The sequence below is a fragment of the Corvus hawaiiensis genome, chromosome 10, assembly GCF_020740725.1.
Source record: "Corvus hawaiiensis isolate bCorHaw1 chromosome 10, bCorHaw1.pri.cur, whole genome shotgun sequence".
In the NCBI taxonomy this organism is placed as follows: domain Eukaryota; kingdom Metazoa; phylum Chordata; class Aves; order Passeriformes; family Corvidae; genus Corvus; species Corvus hawaiiensis.
Genome location: NC_063222.1, coordinates 21,294,184 through 21,313,009, shown reverse-complemented (window position 1 = coordinate 21,313,009; position 18,826 = coordinate 21,294,184). Strand labels below are relative to the sequence as shown.

The 18,826-nt window shown below is 42.0% G+C and overlaps 1 protein-coding gene across 1 annotated transcript; it reads left to right on the top strand.

Moving 5' to 3' along the window:
- The first annotated feature begins 9,067 nt into the window (after nt 1-9,067).
- On the top strand, nt 9,068-18,818 carry TTC14 (tetratricopeptide repeat domain 14). The gene is given in 11 exon segments (XM_048314237.1): nt 9,068-9,463; nt 9,675-9,874; nt 10,239-10,323; nt 10,412-10,541; nt 11,143-11,295; nt 12,615-12,686; nt 13,722-13,841; nt 13,923-14,045; nt 14,762-14,879; nt 16,828-16,937; nt 17,378-18,818. Coding segments are annotated over 11 exon segments (2,439 nt in total). The 5' UTR covers nt 9,068-9,105; the 3' UTR covers nt 18,348-18,818.
- The last annotated feature ends 8 nt before the right edge of the window (nt 18,819-18,826 follow it).

The window sequence follows — 18,826 nt, the reverse complement described above, 5'->3', positions numbered from 1 at the left end:
GCTATGAAGAAAACCAGAAGTGAGGGCCTGCCCCTGCTTACCCTGTTAAGTTGAGGGTTTATTATAACTTTCCCCACATTATTCTTCAGCCCTGTTGCAGTTGTGTCTCCACTGAGCTCTGGCCTCCAGCTTGATCCTAGACCCAAACCCACGGGCTGGCTGTTCAGCTGGAGCTGTGTCATCACTGAGGGGCCACTGGGCAACCACTGGGCTCTGTCTGACCCTGATCATTGTCCCCAGCCCTGACCCTGACACTCCTGTTTTGCCCACCATCTGGCTCACCTTCTCTTCCACACGCAGGTGGCCTTTGCTACTCTTGCTTTGTCACTGTTCTGATTTCATGCATCTGAGTAACTGGGTTAACTCTGCTTGGTTTGGGTCTTCCAAGTAAAATAAGTGAAGGGCTGTAATAATTGCTTTCCAAGCTCCATCATGTTGCATAGCCAACAGCTGAAATCAAACTTGTAAGTAATGGTGTATTTTACCCCAACAGAGGAGTGAGACCAAAGGCAGATAAAGATACCCTGCAAAGTGGTACATTCAAACTACAGTTCACCTGCTGAGAGACTTTGATTTCTACCACCCTGCTGCTGCCTCTTTTCAGCTGTGAGAACCACTGTACAAGAGAACAGTGGCTTTCTCCACTGAAAAATTCATTTGTTTTGTTTTTTGGGTTTTTCCAGGGAGCCAGCATTTAATCACTAAGATGTCTCATGCTGCTAAGCTGTGTGACAGCTTGATGCACCGAGGGATGCTCCCTACCGAAAATGTGAACAATTTATGCTGTATATTTTTCCGCCTAAAGAATCTACAGATTTTTGCTAATAATGATTTTCCTTTTTTCTTGTTACAAAACAGTGTCTGCACTATTTCCAATTACAAAAAAAAAAGTGTCTGCATTTCCATTCTGGTATCAGCGAAGCTAAGCAGCTCTTGTACTCTTATCTTACTTTACAATATATTTTTCTTCTCTGTGATCAAAGCAATAATATGTTTTCTTTGGGGGTAAAAAAAGGATTTGTATATCCAGGCTGCTGCAATCTCTAATAGCTAACACTGCTATTAGAGACCAAAATGACAGTTTCATCTCCCAGCTGTGTGAGGTGCAATTTCTGAAGTTGAATACAGAGGTTTATGGGCCATTTTAGAAACCAGCAGGAACTATTGCTCAGAGCCTGCCATTATATCTTAGAGTTCCACAATAGCCCTTCGTATATTTTGATACCTTCATTTGGTCTTACTGGAAATATTGTGTATTCTAATCTACTTTCCCCTATCCTTTCCCTGTCATGTCTCCTCCCTTTATGTGCTGCTGGTAGAGCACTTTGCCACAACTGATTTGTCAAAGACTCTCTATAGCTTCTCACCACCTGACCCTGTAAATTATCCATACAAGAAGGCACTTCTAGCTCTGTGTAGGGAAGGCTTTTCCTTTTATCTTGGCACCCAATGCCAAAATAACCCTCACAGTCTGGGGAAAACCACTTCTCCCGTTTGAAATTTCCAAACCTCTTCTGGATTGCAGGAGCCAGAACTCTCTTTGGATGCTGAACATTATTTAAATTTATCAATTTTGAAGAAAAACTGTACTTCATATTTTTCAGATGTACTTTGTGATCACTCCTAACACAAGGCGGGCTTTTCCAGCTTTAAAGAAGTGAAGCGCTAAATTTGCATGATGAGATTAGAAACCAGGTTAGAGATGTGAAAGATAAAAAAAATAGCAGGCTGCATTGGAGGACCTGACAATAATCTGTTTTCCTGGCTGCCACTAAAATTTCTCAAAGGCACATTCTGGCAGTGGGGGGGAAACCAGGGAGTTCAACCACATCAGCTTAACTGTTACTTTTCAGGACCAACCTTTTCCTGGGCTATTAACCTTCTATTTAAACTTTCAATTGCACATACAGTATCTGGCACTACACAGGCCTTACAGCATTTCTGAAAGTGCTACATAATTTCCTTCCAGCTTCTCAACTAAGGAAACACTGTACTGGAGCTTTGATTAACCCTCTCTGTCAGTGAAGATACAGATTAGAACTCAAGTAGCCTGAATTGTGCCTATAAGGATTTTGTTGATGCCTTTTTATAGGCAGTACGCTGACATTTTGTACAGATGGAAAAATCTGGATTTCTTTCTCCCACTTACTGTTCTCCTACGCTCATACACACAGTCTCTCATGTATATATTTGCCAGTTGTAGGAGGATCAGAACATCACAATTACAAGAGGGGAGTATTAAACACCAGTGGTTTAGATTTGTATGTTTATTTCTCACTCCCAATCAACTCAGCACAGAGCTACAGCTGTAATTAGTTGTGATAGCAAAAAATTTCATTTGCATATGTAAGAACTTAATTTGTGGTATACTAATTATCATCCATTCTTAGGCCAGAATCACAAAGGTATTCAGATGCCTAAGTTATGGGTTTTTGACACCTTCTTAGGTACATTCTTTGACTTTAGCTGCCAATATCTTAAAAAACAGAATTTGGTATCAGTGTCATAAAATGTGCTACAAAAGAGAGATGCATGGAATGCATGCCTTGCATTTCAGGTTGTCTCTGTGCTTGATTTGGGACACAGTATTGGAGGTTGGGGTTTTTGGTTTGATTTGGGTATTTTTGTAAGAGAGCAGTTGCTGTACTTTCGGCAGGGGTCCCTTCTGCTCTAAGTCATGGCCTTTACCTGCACATATAAATATCTTTATTTCACAGAAGTTGGGTTTTTTTTCACATTTCAGGCTCCCTCCTCCTGCTTCTGCTTTAGATTTTAATCTGTTTCAGAACCTCTATTCCCTGTGATTATGTATTTTGTTCAACTGCCTTAATAAGACAAGAATCAAGAGGAAATCAACAGCTGCATATTTCTTATATTCCAGAAGCCCCAGTCAAACCATGTCTGGACTTTGACACTTGAATGTATTGATGTGTTTGGATTAAATCATAATTATAGACAGCAGGGCAAGCAAAGAAAGTTTAATTAACCAATTCCTGCCTTCCCTGCTTGACCTGAAACCTGCTGAAGTCAGTGGGAATCCACAAAGTCTCCATCCAAAATCTCTCAGAGGCACAAAACTGCCCATTAAAACCAGTAACAGCTGTTTTTGTCTCAGCCTTTGTAATTTCTTCACTGAGCCAAAAGGCAGACTGGAACACCAGGCAACAGGTTTTACTTACAGATTTTAAAAGTTTTATGACAGAAAATGGAAACATCTATCAATAAATTACAAACCTAAAGATAATTATTAAGTTCAGAGCAGATATAATTTTTTTTTTTCATGGCTCATTAATTTACTTACAAGTCATTCCAGCTTTCTGGATTTAACACTGTGAGGAATTCACCAAATATTTAAACAAATAAATATCATATACATACATCAGTTTGGCATTTCACTGTTCCATCTGGCCTCTGCTTTTGGTTGGTAGGAAAAACAAACCTGATCTGTTGAGAGACTAATGAATATCTACTTATGGCTGTTACTTACTGGAATTATATCAACCAGATAATTCTGTAATTAAATTCTCTTTCTGTTTCTAAAAGTATTTCTTAATCACTGTATTTCCAAACAATTCTTATTGAGATAAAAATTAATTGGAAATCATATCACACCAATTCAGCTTATCATTTTTAATGAGAGTTTCACCTGCTAAAGACAAAAATAATTTTGGTACATTTTATTTGTTTTCAAGGCATGCTCATGCATTAAATGGGAGCAAAAGCAAAGATCATTAATCTGTAGTGTGAATTTGTATTGCCAACTGTTTAGCTCTTCATAAGTTAATTAAAACAGTTTCAAGATTTTAGTTTTAGTGTAGTTTAAATAGTGACAAATTTAAAAGAAATAAAGAGGCTGCTAATTAGTTTGTGACAATGGTTACATGCCTGGTTCATTGCAAGCAATTGAGAAAACAACTTCTGATTTTTGTACATTGCTCTTTAGGCAGTATTTATTGCACATGTTGCACAAATAGAATGTTAGAGAAACTGACCACGAGATACATAAGTAAGTGGGTTGTTTTACCAGAAATAGAAGATCTCCAACTGGTTTAGATATTCAAAATATTTTTAGAGACTTCTTTGAACAACTTTTGAAAGTTCATACATGTTCTATGACAGTTATAAAGATGCAAATTGCTGGAAAAATAATTTTATAATGAAAACATGAATACTCCTCTATTACAAACAAGAGACTTAATAACAAAGAGAAGTTGCATGCCTAAAGATGTCCTTCTAGTACATGCAGCCTTGAGGCCAAATATTCTCATTGTATTTTGCCACAACGTGGAAGTGTAATTTTGGGCTCTAAGGATGTGATCTACTCTGCTGACTGTAAAGTTTTGATGCTGCTTTAAGGTGCAATCACTCTAAAACTTGAAGTCCAGGATGACTCTCCCTTGCTGTAAAGAGGGAGATACTGCCAGTCTGTGGAGTGTTAGAAGCTGGAAAATCCATGAAAACCTCACAAAACCCTGTCTGCTCAGCATGGCTGCTGCTGAGCCCTCATGTATCACAGGAATTTGCTCTGCAGGCAGGATTTCTGGATGTATTGCAAGCTGTACAGGTGGGTGTGTACATATTGTCTGTGTCATGATTGCTGCTAAGTTGCCTGACTGGGGCTCCTGCCAAATAAGCAAACTTTCATTCACCACAACCTGGTTTTCAGATTTAGGGTAAAAAAATGTCAAGGGCAATGTTCTCTCCAGTAACCTTTTCAGTTTCACCTGAAACCTTTAAGCACTTTTCACTACTCTGCAGGCACAAAACGCTGCACTGGGTGCACAAGCTGAACTCACAGCATACAAAGGCTCAGCAGTGCCACTGCCTGCAGCCTGACAGAAATCCACAGGACTCAGAGGGGGGTCTCCATTGACATTTCTTCACCATTATTTTCATTGTACTCCAGCAGTGTCTAAGTGTCGATTCAGAGCCCAGGCGGTTCCTGCAGTCTGTCTTCGCATATTTATAACATGCAACTGACTATTCTTTGTCTATGTGTTTCTAGAAATCTGAGAAGGTCCTTGACACCAAAAACAGGTGCTGAGCACACTCCAGATAAGTCTACATCACTGAAACCGTACTCTCTTACAGACTGTGCCAAAGCTGGACTGAACAATGCACTTGTTACAAAGGGAAATGTTTGAATGGGCATGGTTTGGGTTGCTCCATCACTCTGAGTTTGGGGTTGTCTTCACACTGCCTCCATCATATTTGGTGATTATACCTGCAGACATTGTGTTTTCCTCACAGTAGGGCTATTAACTGGCTAGCAGTTATTCTGTGCTGAAGGTCACTTCATCAGTCTTGAGCTAAAATAATATCTTGGATATTGGACAGTCTCTTTGCTGCTTCATAAATTAGCAAGTCTAGGCAGCAGGACTGCTTTTGGCAGAATTTTCCATAAATCTAACACAGCTGGAAGTACAACTCTTCATATTCATTCTCATTACTACTATGAGCTTCCTCATTCTTAGCCGAAAGGACATATTTAGTTGAATATTTCGCTCCAGTTTGCAACAGGCTAAAATTTTTCTTCAGATGTGCCCAAAATTTACAGAGAATAATAATCTGACATGTATGATCTTGAAGAATCTAATCTTTTTATCAGTGATAAAATGTGGCTCTGAGCACAAAATCCTTTCCTGCATGAGATTTTCTTGTAAGCTTCACCAGCGATATTGGACACTTGGAAACATTTGAGGAGCAGCTTGACCTTGTTGCATTCAAGCTGTGCTCACTGGATTTGAATGAAAATCTGCTTAGTATTTCACTTACCCGCTTTGAAATTCTACCATGCCTATCAGTGTTTGGGTTGTTCAGGGGCAATAGCACTGCGAGTTTGACTCTGGGTTCAAAGCCGACATGGTGTAAATTCATCATCTTTTTATTGTGGGAGTTAAAGGCTGAATGATGGATTTTGTGAGCTGCACAAAATTTTAGGAGTTTTGGGATGCACTGAACTGTCAGAAGATCTACATCGAGCGTGCTCAGACAAGTCTGGTTTCAAAGTATCTGGAGTGTTTCTCCTCCAGCAGGGTGAGATGTTGACTTGTATCGCTTTCTCCTGCAGAATCAGGACACTCCTGCTCACCCTCTTCTTTTACTTAAGCAGATGGGATCAGCACTACTCATCCAGACAGTTCCTAAATCAACGGAACAGAGGATTAACAGCGTATGGATCATGCCCCCTCCTCAGACCTGGCATCTCCTGAGCAGTATATATAGCCCTGGATTTATTCCATATTCTTCCATTTATCATTATTCCTGCCTGAACTGTGGCAGCTGCTTTACCATTTTATCAAAAGCATTTCCTATTGGGTAACTGAAATAAAGCAAGCAAAGAATGAAAAGAAAAGCAGAAAACTCCCACCACTGAAAAGACACGGAGGTATTTTTAAAGTCACATTGAATATCCAGGAAGTAACCTGGGAGAGAAAAGGATGCAAAAGCTTGTTTGTGCCCTGGGTGAGGTGGAACAATGTACAATATGTCACAGTCTCTTACATTGTTTCTCAGTTCATTACTATAACCTGAAAAATAGGAACAAAAATTACAAGTTCATGCTTACATACTCTGCTCTGGTAAAGCTGTTTCTGAAGATGGAATTCTTTGGGGTAACTTAGTTTGCTTAAGATAATTTCAAAATGTGTTGGGCCCAATTTAAGAATGGATCACTTTAAATATGAAATTAGCCCTCATGTTCAGGGACAAGTAATCTACCTTCTGTGTATTAATGTGTTATAAATTACTGAATTTCCTAAAATGCAATTGATTCTATACAAAGGAGAAAATGTCTGTAAGAAGAATCTGCTGTTGTAGGTGTTTCTGCTTTGACGGTGATTTTTGCTGGTGTTGTAAGTCCAGAAGTTGTAACATAGGAAGTTGTAACACACCGAAAGTCTTTATTCATAATGTCTAATTTCTTGTACACTGTCTGTGTGTAACTGCACATGAGACTGGAGAAATGCTTACTCAAGCAGAGTCCATGCTTCAAACTACTTTTTTTTATTAATATTTTTTTTATTGCTAGCTCTTATATTTGCTAAGCAATGCCAATTAACTCTTACTCAAAATACCATTCCCTCAAATAAAACTGCCTCTATACGCAGTTGTGCCACACAGCTTGGGACACTGCATTTGCCACATGATTCACCCAGGAAAGGCTCCTGTCTGCACTGGATCCGTGCAGGTGCATTAACCTTCCCATGTCAACCTATGTCTAATTAGTCTTAATGTCTAGAAATTTCCATTTGGTGTTAACAGTGTTCTCCCACCATGGTAACCAGCAATCTAAGAGCACACCTGGTCTCATACAGATGAGGCAGACTTTCAATCAAAATCCTGGCAGCTGTTTGGTACATAGTAAGTGTTGTGCCTCCTTTATCTTCTTCTGTATTAAAACAGGGGGACATGAAATGAAACTGAAATATAAATTTGCCCTTCCAGTGTCTTCCCCAAGTCTGCTAAACCAGTGATATCCCTACTGGCTTTGAACTGAGCTTCTGAGACCAGAGTCTTTGATATGATCCTTGCCCTCTCAGTCACGCTGCTTCCTAGAGGAGTCCGTGTCCCTGATCTGCTGCCAGCCGGATTGCTATTTTTTCTTCAGCATGTTACTGAGGGGAGAAGTGACATTATGCTGTTTGCAGTGGGATTTTCTCCCCCACCCACCTTTTAAAATTAATTATTAAATTCGATGCCAGGGACAAATTATTCTTGGGAGCTGAAAAACTGTGATCTTTCTAATAGGCTTGGATTATTTCCAGCTGGTTTTAAGCACCTTTCTCCATTAGCTGGAGAGGTGATTAGCATGAAGAGCCTCCTGAATGAAGTGTGTTTTTAGCATCTAAAGTTAGCTCTGGAGAGCAGGGCAGCCGAGCCCGGCGCCAGGCCTGTAGCAGTAGCTTGGCTGTGCCCTCAGCCCATCGCCTTCTCGCGAGGGAATCGCCTGTATTCCCTGTTTCAGTAAAGCCAGGACATCTCTGCCCGCACACTGTGTCACACTGGGTCACCTGTGGGAAGTGCCGAGGGGAGCCTATCCTAGGGACAAGAAATCGGGATTAGGAACGCTGCGGAGCTGAGCCCCAGCCCTGCACCGCTCTGCTGGCTCATGCATTCTCCTTTATTCACAGAATCACGGAACCAACTGGGTTGGAAAAGATTTCCGAGATTATCGAGTCCAACCCGTGACCCAACACCACCTTGTAAGTTAGAGCATGGAACCAAGCGGCACATGCAATCTTTCGGTAAACACCTCCAGGAACGGCGGCTCCAACACCTCCCTGGACAGCCCATTCCAATGTCTAATCACCCTTTCTCTGAAGAAACTCTTCCAAATGTCCAACCTAAACCTCCCGCGGAGCAGCTCGAGGCCGTTTCCTCTGGTCCTGTCGCTGGCTCCCTGGGAGCTCCCTGACCCCACCCGGCTGCACCCTCCTGTCAGGGAGTTGCAGAGAGCGATAAGGTCCCCCCCTGAGCCTCGTTTTCCCCAGGCTGAGCCCTCCCAGCTCCCTCAGCCGCTCCTCACTGGACTGGTGTCCAGCCCCCTCCCCAGCTCCGTTGCCCTTCTTTGCACTCGACTGCCGTAACTCGATGCCGACACGGCAGCGCTGGCCGAGCCCCGACCGAGAGCCGCCCGTGCTGTTCCAGGTCACTCCCTCGGAAGCGAACAAGCTCCAGGCAGCGCCCGGAGAACGCGGCGGTGCCGCGGCTGCGCCTCCTCGAGCGACGCCGGCTGAGGCGGCGCTACCGGGCCCGTGACACCCCGGGTTCGGCCCCCGCGCTGTGCGCTCCGGGCTGGGGCCCGCGGGGCCGCAGCGCCCTCTCCCGGCAGCACTGCCGCGGGCACGGGCCGCCGCTGCCGAGCCGGGCACGATTCTCGTGGGGAAAATCTGTGTAATTTGCGCTGTGTGCCTTAATTACGCTCTCTTTAATTAGTCTCTGTTTATCAACTAGAGACGGGCCCGCGAATAGGGCGGGCAGCGCCGCCGTCGCTCAGCGCAGTCCTCCCGCCCGCCGGGGGCGCTGCGGCCGCCGGGTCCCGCCCTGTGCCGTTGCCCGAGCGGCGGTTCCCGTTCCGGGCGAGGCGGCGGCGTTGGCGCTGGGATGGATCGGGAGCTGCTCCGACAGGCGCTGAGCCACCACGGCCCCGCGCTGCTGTCGCTGCTCCGCGCCGAGCAGCACGACAACCCCGACTTCCGCGGGCTGCTGCCGCCGCCCGGGGCCGCCCCGGAGCCGCCCCGCGGGGCCCCGCCGGCCGCCTGGTGAGGGGCGCCGGGGCAGCGGCCGGGCGGGCCGTGAGGGGCCGCGGGGCGCGACTCACCGCGTTCTCCTTCCCCCAGGAAAGAGAGGGCGAGCATCGACACCGAGATAAAGCGCTTCATCGCCAAGAAGGCGGATCTGCTGTTCGTGCACTCGTGGAAACCCAACGGGCCGATCGAGGACACGATCGAGGAGAATGAGGGTGTGTGAGGTGGGGGGGTCACTATGTAAGGGCAGCACTTGACTTAGCGGTACCTTTAAAAACAGACTGAAATTTTTTCCTATTGATTTTTATAGGTTGTGTGCAGTCTTCCTGTTAGCACAAAAATATTTTCGCGTGTTTTGTTGTCAAATATTTTGTGATCTCAGGATGTCGCTTGGACCTTTTGTAACTGGCTGTGCTCTTGTTGCAGAGTGTTACGCTGTCATGCCACCCCTGGAGAGGTTCATGGAGGTGCCCAGGGAGGAGAGGAGAGAGTTGTTCTTCCGCGACATCGAGCGTGGCGATATCGTGATTGGGAGGATTACCTCTATCCGTGAATTTGGCTTTTTCATGGTGTTGATTTGTCTGGGAAGTGGTGTCATACGGGAAATTGCAGATTTGGAAATCACTGTAAGATACAGTTTTGGTCAGTACTTCATTTTTGATGTGTATTAGTTGCCTCTTTCATCTCTTAACGGAGTGGAACGTGTAAAGGTGAAACAGCTTTGGGATGATGAGTAGAATCTGACTTTGTGGGCAGCTGGTGATAGTTCGCTCAGCTAGTGAACACATCTTGCTATGACCCACACTATTGGGTTGAAAAGTTCATAGTTTGTGGTTGCATGAATTTTTACTTGAACCAAGCCATATTTTAAGAATCACAGTTCTGATGTGCATTAAGCTTAAAATAATGTTTTCTGGCTTGATCTTGGGGAGCAAGAAAACCCCAACCTTTTGGCTTCACGTGTAATATTCCTGCTCTGTTCTGTTGCAGGCCCTGTGTCCTGTGAGGGATGTGCCTCCTCAAAGCAACCATGGAGATCCTCTGTCTTACTATCAAACTGGAGACCTTATTCGAGGTGAGTAGCTGCAGAAGTTATCAGGAATTGGTTGTTTAGGGTTTGAGCCCTTTCTGTAATTTTATCCTCCCCTTTATTATTTCTGCAGCTGCGCTCAAGGACGTCGACCGTTACCACGAGAAGCTTGCAGTGTCGCTTTACAGCTCGGCTCTTCCACCCAAACTTTCCAGCACAAAACTGGGCGTGATCACTTCTGATGACTTCCCACTGCATTATAAGTAAGGATGTGCTGCTTGGCTGCACTTGCTGGGTGCAGTCAGGGTGTCTGAAGAGCATCTGTGACAGGCTGGCTGTTCCTTAAACTCGTCAGTGGGGTTTCTGATTTAATTGGATGATCACATCCTCCTTGTTGTTCTTCTCTTTAGCATACTTGTGTCTGGATATGTAGGTGTGGTTGGCTTTTTAGCTTCTTTCCAAAACTATAAGGAAAGGAAAAGGCAGAGTGAGATACCTGTTGCTTTTGGACTGTGTTAATAAACAAATAAAAAAAACCCCCAAACCTTGGGAGACTGGAATAGGAATTCTTAACATTTTAAAATTCCCTTTAGAAGATGGGGACACAGCTATCTCTGTAATATTTGTAATGTTTTTGTATGTCCTGGAGATACCGAGGTGGGTGCCCACATAGGTTTCAGAAACTCATTTGGGGTAAAGGACATAAGGGTAGGTAAATAGCAGGAAAATATGTGCCTGTAGAAGAGAACAGTTTGTGAGCAGTAATACAGATACTGTATAGGCACTTTTGTTCTAAACATATGCATGATGAAATAGGGTATGGAGCCTGAGGTCTCATTTGTGTACATTGGTGCTGTTTTTAAGGCGAAGCCTGGAAGTTGCCAACACAGGAGAGACATTCGAAGAGGTTTTGCATCGTTCGCCAGGATTTGCTAATCCATCATTAGTTGAATATTTAGCAGAAAAACTGGGACTAAGTGAGTCAAATCCACCGTCTTTGCTGAGAAGTCTTCAAATGTAAGTGATTTTTACATTGTTCCTCTCCTGTAGCTCTGTGGAGATTATTCTAATCCATTGAAATAGACTTGTGAGTGGGAATCCTAGACCACTTAAACCTTTTACGTTTTGACTTGCATGACTGCAGTGTACATGTCCTTAAATATTTAAAAGCAAACTCCTCTAGAGTAAGAAATTTGCATTTGAAATCCTATTGCTCTGAATAAGTGTTCCGGTTTGGCCAAATTTAGAAATATATCCTCTGAGAGAAGGCACAACCATCCCTCCCCCACCAGGTTCGGGAAAAGATAGATTTTCCTCGAAGGAAAGTGAAGGAGATAAAACTATTTATTTACCAAACACATGGGAAAAGGAAAATAATGCTAAATAATAAAATCTCTCGCTGTGGAAAAAAAGCCTGGGAAAAGTGTTCGAGTCCTCCCTTTGGTCTCCTCGGAGCTGGGGCGTGGCCCAGGGCCAGGCCCTCTGTGCCCAGTGGAAAGTCCTCCCAATGTGCTCTGATGTTGAAGCAGTCCAGTAGAAAAGGGAGAAAATCCAAAATTCCAGGGAAGGAAAAGGAAAGTTCAACTCTCAGTCTCTCTCTGGAGAAAAAGAAACTGAACCACTGGCCAAAAGCTGACTGGAAAGCAGCAAACCGGGTGCCTCCTCCCTCCCGTGCCACAGCTGGGGAAAAAAAGTTGCTATCTCTCTGTGACCTTGAACAAGCTGCAAACTGCTTTGAAAAAGTTTTGCTCAGTTTTTTCCTTCCCCCTCTCAGACTCAGTTTAGAGGCATAAAAAGGCACAAAGTTAATTTCTGGGCATAGGGCAGTGACATGGGATACACATCATAAAGTCACCCCAAGACAATAAGCAACACACCTTAACCACATGCAATGTTTGATATCAGATGCTTAAGGAATGTACTGTGTAGCTTGTCAGCTTCGGTGGATTGAAATGCAAGATGTTTAGGTTTTAATGTCTTCTGACAGATGTTTATTCACAATGTTTATTTTAGTAATAGGTTTGACCCCTTTTGTAAAATGGAGTCAAATAAATGGAATGATGTTACGAGCCCTACTTATATTAAGCCCAAAGCAGGTGTGGACTTTGTAGTTTTTGTTAAATCTACTGCAGTTGTTCTGGTTCAGTTCAACACTTCTAGAATGGTTTGGGAAAAACTGGTTTCAGAAATATGAAAGAACAGACCTGACTGAGGGAGAGCAGTACGGCATGTACAAATAATATTTCAGCTTATTTCAATTGCACTTCAGTACTGTAAGCTTAACTTTGTAGACTCAGCCAGCCAGCTTGATGTTTTTATTTGTTTATTCCTTAAAGTAAAAATTTCAGTGAAGAAGATTTTGCCCCTGCCTTGAGGAAAAAGCAGTCTGCATCTTGGGCCTTGAAATGGTATGTGATATTTCTTGTCAGAGCTTGTTCCTAGGTTGGATAGGGTTACAGGTTCTATTTCTTCAAAGTAAACACCCATTGAAACAGTTTTTCTACTGCATGTGTAGCGATGTAACCAGGATCTTACTGAAGGTAAACCTATCTGCCAAGTGGGAATGTGACAAAGTCCTGAGATCCAGTTCCAAAATGTGTGTCAGGTTTAAGGGACAAGTTCTTAGAATATTTATAATATCCTGACCCATTCTAGAGTTGAGGGCAAGGTTTGTGATAACACCAAGTACACAATTTTCTGTTTTATAATTTGAGTGTTGAATGACCTCATACTCATAAAGTCATTTAAGCCTCAAACTGTAGATGCAACAAGTGCACTTGCTGTCTTTGGAAAGTTAAATGGAACGGCAGCCCTGGATATTTGCTGTTGCTTTTACACTGTGCAGTGTATTTGCAACATTGATTAATTGCAGAAAAGGTTGCTTATAATGTTAAGTTAAATTTTAATTTTTAAAAAAAGTCTATAATGAACTGTTCTGAAAATCAATTTACATCAATTCTCTTCTAGTAAGTTAATCTCTTGGAAAATGTGCGAGAAATGTTCAGGTAATATGAAATGTAAAACCTCAGGATATTTGTGTGAGATGAGCTGGTTTCAGTGTGCACCATCTGCCCATGTCACCTTGTGCCGTCGCTCTAATGGGGATTTTTAGCTTTGGACATAATTAAGCCTGTTCAAGGTTAATGGTGGTAGGTCACTCATAAGTTTGTGCAGAAAATTGCTTAAACAATAATTCCATAAATGAAAAACAATGTAACATAGTGGCACTGTCTGCAGAAATGCTCTCGAGTGCCTTAAGGTTTTGGATTAAAGATAATACATTTTTGTGGAATTAGGTCACCTAATTGAAATGCCAGTGTAAAATACACAATAACAAGGTCAGGTTTTATTACCTGTCCCTTGTTTGGAATCATAATTTGTGAGTAACAGAACAATCTGCATAAACTAACTGTACATATATATTCTAAATATTTTTTATCCAGTGTGAAGGCTGGGGTGGATTATTTTAAGGTTGGGCGCCACGTGGAAGCCATGAATGAGTACAACAAGGCTTTGGAAATTGATCCACAAAATGTTGAAGCTTTGGTAGCACGTGGAGCTCTGTAAGTCTGCTTGTTTCATTGTTTATTCCACTTTGTGAAAGAGAAACATCACTGTTTCACATGCAATTTTTGTTGTTCTAGATATGCAACAAAAGGAAGTCTCAACAAAGCCATAGGGGATTTTGAAATTGCTTTAGAAAATTGTCCTACCCACAGAAATGCAAGGAAATACCTGTGTCAGACCCTTGTGGAAAGAGGCGGGCAGTAAGTGTTGGAGTTGTGGGTTTGGTTGGTTGTTAACAAGTTTTCTCATAGTATTTTTTTTAATACCATTCTAGTGAGGACACAGAATGGCATCTTTCCTTCCTGGCTATGTGTTTAAAGAAAAAAAAGAAGTCCTTGGAAATATCCCTCTTGTGTAATTGGTTTACACTTTGTCCTCTGTCCCAGTTAAAAGCCTGGCAAAATATTTGAGATTTAATCCTCGATATCCTTTTTAGTCCTTGATACCCTTTCACTGGTAGGATATCAGGCTTGCATAAAGTCCTGTGAATTGTTTGAATATATTCCAAAAAGTTTAGGATTGTTTGTTTGTTTTTTTAAAAACGTTTTGTAACAAAATGATGTTCCATTACTCTGCTGAAATACTGATGAACCACTCTAATGCAAAATTTTAATTTTGAATATTTAGGGAATAGGTTTCTTTTATGCCCTGTGTTAAGAAGAGAGAATATTTTTGAAACTGGAATTGACATTTCAAAGAATAGAGTTACAGGTCAGGATTAGGAGATGATAAGGTCAGAAATACTGTTTTGTGTTGTTAGTGAGGTGAGCTGAGATGATAGAGGGGGTCTCAGAGGGATGCAGTGGTGGTGTCACAGTGCAAATAAGAAATACTGGCAAATAAGACAGCCCTAAAATAAGAAAAAGCTGTCAAAATCTGTGTCCTAACTGTATATGAATTATCACTTGAATTTTAGGTTGGAAGAGGAAGAGAAACTGCTAAATGCTGAAAGTTATTACAAAAAAGCCTTAAGCTTGGATGAGACTTTTCAGGAAGCAGAAGAGGCCTTAACAAAACTCCGTAAGCACATGCAGGTGATTCTTTACTTTCTTTTCATATGGTGCTCTCAGTGACAATAAGTGAACATCAAAAGTCGTATTAAATCCTTTGAACAGGAAGGGGTTAAATTGATGGTTTGTCTTATTCTCTGCTTCCCTACTCCACAGTAAATTTTTCTAGTGAGCATTATGGCTGTACCTACCAGAAGAAAGGTACCTCTTGGTGACTCCACTGTTTCGGGATAGTAAAGAAATGCCAGACAGTGGAGACAGGGAAAGAGAAAAGCAGGATAAGAATATCCCATCACACAGTGTTATTAATGAGGTTAACTTAAAACATTCTATGAGTACAAATGTTCAAAATGTAAAACACTTCCACGAGCCAAAGAAACATTGTTACCATAGTCGGGCCAGACCCTTGGTCCTTGGGGTAGTTACAGAGAGTAATGCCAGGCAAAGCTGAGGCACAGGGAGCTCACATGAGAGGGAAATTGAAAGGTAATTTAAAGGAAAACAGCAGGAGGTGGAGGGTGGGTGGGCAGACAGTTTGAATATCTCAGCTTTCTCCTCTGCTGTCTGGTGGTTTTTTTCTCTCTTCCCTTGCACGCAGCATGTTTCCCAGGTGAGCCTGCTGGGTCTCTGTGCTAATCTGAGTTGTCATCTTTTCCCTTTTATTTACCTCCTTTGCTTGTGTTGTCTTCCAGAGTGAGTCAGAGTAAAATAGAGCACTGAGGAACAGGCTTGTGTTGTTCTGTGCTTCTGCATGTGAGGATGTACACAGGCTGGGGTAGATGGCCTTAGTCAGCAGTTCTTCAGTTGGTGGAGCCATAATGCTGACAGGATGTGTGGAAACAAGGGGGAAGAGGAGATAGGACAATCTTCATAAAACTGAACTACACCAGAGATAAAGATGTGTATGTTATTTGAGCAGTACCTGCATTTGGCTGCTTTAGAAGGAGGTGTCAGTTAAAATGATGAAGAATATTCCCAGCAAGTAGGAGATAAATGTTACTCTTTTGACATTCTCCTGCAGTCATTGATGCAGCAGATAAAGAACATGACAGCTGTTGTTTGTTGCTATGCATGGCCTTGGCTGCAGTGAAGGGTTTCCTTTATTACAGCTGTTAAGACAGATGCTGACTTTTCAAAACTATAATCAGACTTTCTGCTCAATCTGGATAGAGCTACTCTGTAAGGCTGTAAGTGGCAGAAGTCTGATCTCTTATGGACTTAAGTAGTTTAAGGATTATTTATCTGCTTAGATGCTCTCCTGCATTTACCTGTAACTTAGTACATAAGTCTGCTACTGTCCCTGCTGTGTAGAATGGCTGAAACAACTCTGTGGTGTGTTTTCCTGTAATACTGATTATGTGTTTTTCTCCAATGCATTTTCCTCTGAACGGAACTGTTGTTGCTGTGTCTGCCGTCTGGTGCTGCTCATCACCACCAAACCCCTGGAACTTGATTTCTTACGTAAACTATGCATCAAACTGCTCTGTGAAATTGTTACAAAACGGTTTGTATTCAAACATGGCCAACTTGAATTCATCTTCAACTGGGCTCTGCCATGTTTTTCTTGTAAACTACAATAATGATGACACTTTCTCTCAAACTCTCCTCTGTGTTTCGGTTGTTTGGGGGTTTTTTCCTTATTTTTCTACATGTTGGTAATATTGGGGATTTTTTGCATATTCTATCTACAACTTTTGGGCTCCATGCTTCCTGGTGTGCGGGATCATGGGTACCACTGCAATGACTGGTCAAATATATTTTTTAATGGAATGAAAACTGCAATATGGTCCTTAAATTTAAACCTGACTGTCACAATGGCCAATGCAAAATTCCTGAACAATATTCCTTTTTGGTCTGGGAATCCTGGTAAAACATTCCTGGTGTATACATTTGGATGGGGTTGAATGGGGGGAAAATACCTGTGTTAACATTACTAATGTAATCTTTTTTATGATGCTTGGGTTCAAAAAAGAAATCTTTGGAAATGAGGGAGAAACAAGCTGCCAAAGAAGAGAGACAGAAAGCAAAGAAAATAGAAACAAGCGCAGAAAAATTGCGTAAGCTCTTAAAAGAAGAAAAAAGGTAACTGTTATATTCAGTGTTCTGGTTATGTGGCAATAAGTGCAGATGAGACTGTAAGCAATCCATCTCAACAAGCTGTAAGCTGGGGAGAACTTCTCCCTGGGTAAGCTGCTTTTCCTTCAGAATGATTTTGTGGACAGTGTCCTTTACTGCATATAACCTTTAATGGAGCTGTGTGTGAAAGAGACATTGGTTAAGGAATACTTTGCAGTGTGACATATTTGCAAAGTGTAATGCCATGTGAAACTCGGAAAGATGTCTTTTATTACAAAATATTCAGTGGATTTAATCCTAATTTTTTGATCAAGAAATGATATTTGAAATGGTCAGGCTCAGTTTCTGTTCCCACCTTATAGTCCTACCTGGGGTGTGCAGATTTGCTTTCTTTCAGTTTTTGCCTGACACTGAAGGTTATCTCACAGGTTAATTGTTTTTTTTAGGTTAAAGAAGAAAAGGAAAGTATCGACGTCCTCCTCTTCCTCCTCTTCTTCATCCTCCTCTTCCTCCTCCTCCTCCTCATCATCATCAAGTGATTCATCATCAAATGTATCAGTTTCTTCTTCCTCCTCTTCCTCTGATCACAAGAAACGTAGGAAAAAGCATCGGCATAGATCTGAGTCTGCTCGCAGCTCCAAAAAAAGCTCATCTAGAGCTTCTTCCCATTATAAAGATCAGAATAGGAAAGAGGAGTGGTATTCCCCTCCTGCTGATACCTCTGCTTCCTTTCTTAACCAAAGTTTTGAAGTGGAAAAGCTGCTGGAAAGGCAGGACAGCGTAGCGTGCCCAAAAATGGAGGTAAAAGAGAAAGACAGACCCTGTTCTTTTTCGAGGACTTCAGGTGATGATGAAGACACTTTTGGAGGTAGGTCTGAAGATTCAAGAGATTCTTACAGTAGCTCCAGAAATCAGCCAAGTCATAGCAAAATTGAAAAATATGGTAAACCAGAGAGATTTTTCTCCAGTTGGAGGGGTTCTTCAGGTTCGTATCATAAGTCAGATTATAAACCCAGGATGCATTATTACAGGAGATTTGAAAGGGATGGAGAGTGGAGAAGAGAGCAGTTTAAGAGACATGGCTCAGGTCAAGACAGGTATTACATGTCCCCTGGGTCTGACTATTCTGGCAGGTCAGGGGGCAAGTACAGGTCATATTCTAGCAGCTGCTCACATGAAGGTGACAAAGGTTATGATAGTGACAGGCACCATAAAAATGAAAGTGAGTCTAAGAATAGAAAAAGAAGTTATGAAGAGACTGACAAAACAAAGGAACCAGATGAAGAAATGTCTTTAAATGGTACAGAACAAGCAGAAAGCAGTGTTAAAAGAAACCTGCCTCAGAACTTAGTTAACATATTCAATCAGATAGCTGAGTTTGAGAGGGAAAAAGGAAGTAAGCAGAAGAAACAGTGAAGTACCTGAGAATACACTACTTGGATGAGTGTAGTTATGTGAACTTTTAACTTAGTATCGAGTGAGGAAATACACACAAAGAGTGAGAGAAAGGCAGAATTTTTTCTGTATTCCGAATGTGAAAGAATTCTAAAAGATCATATGGTGGAAAGAGATGGAAGAATATCTTACATAAAATATCAGTTATTATTTAAGATACAGATTTCCTGTGCTCTTAATTTGAGGTGTTCCTGTACAATATTGTGTCTGATGGGCTGAAATCCCTTGATACCTCTGGGTGTAGTTTAGCTGTGCTCACATCAAATACGCACTTTAACAACAGATGGGCTTGGTTTTTCTTGTCCCTGGGGTACAATTGACTGTTGATATTTTTCTATCAGACTTAACTTCCAGCTAGGATAACTGAATGAAGTCATGTGCCATCAATGTATATAGCCCATTTGGTCATTAAATTTTCTTAATTTTTCTTAATTTTTTGT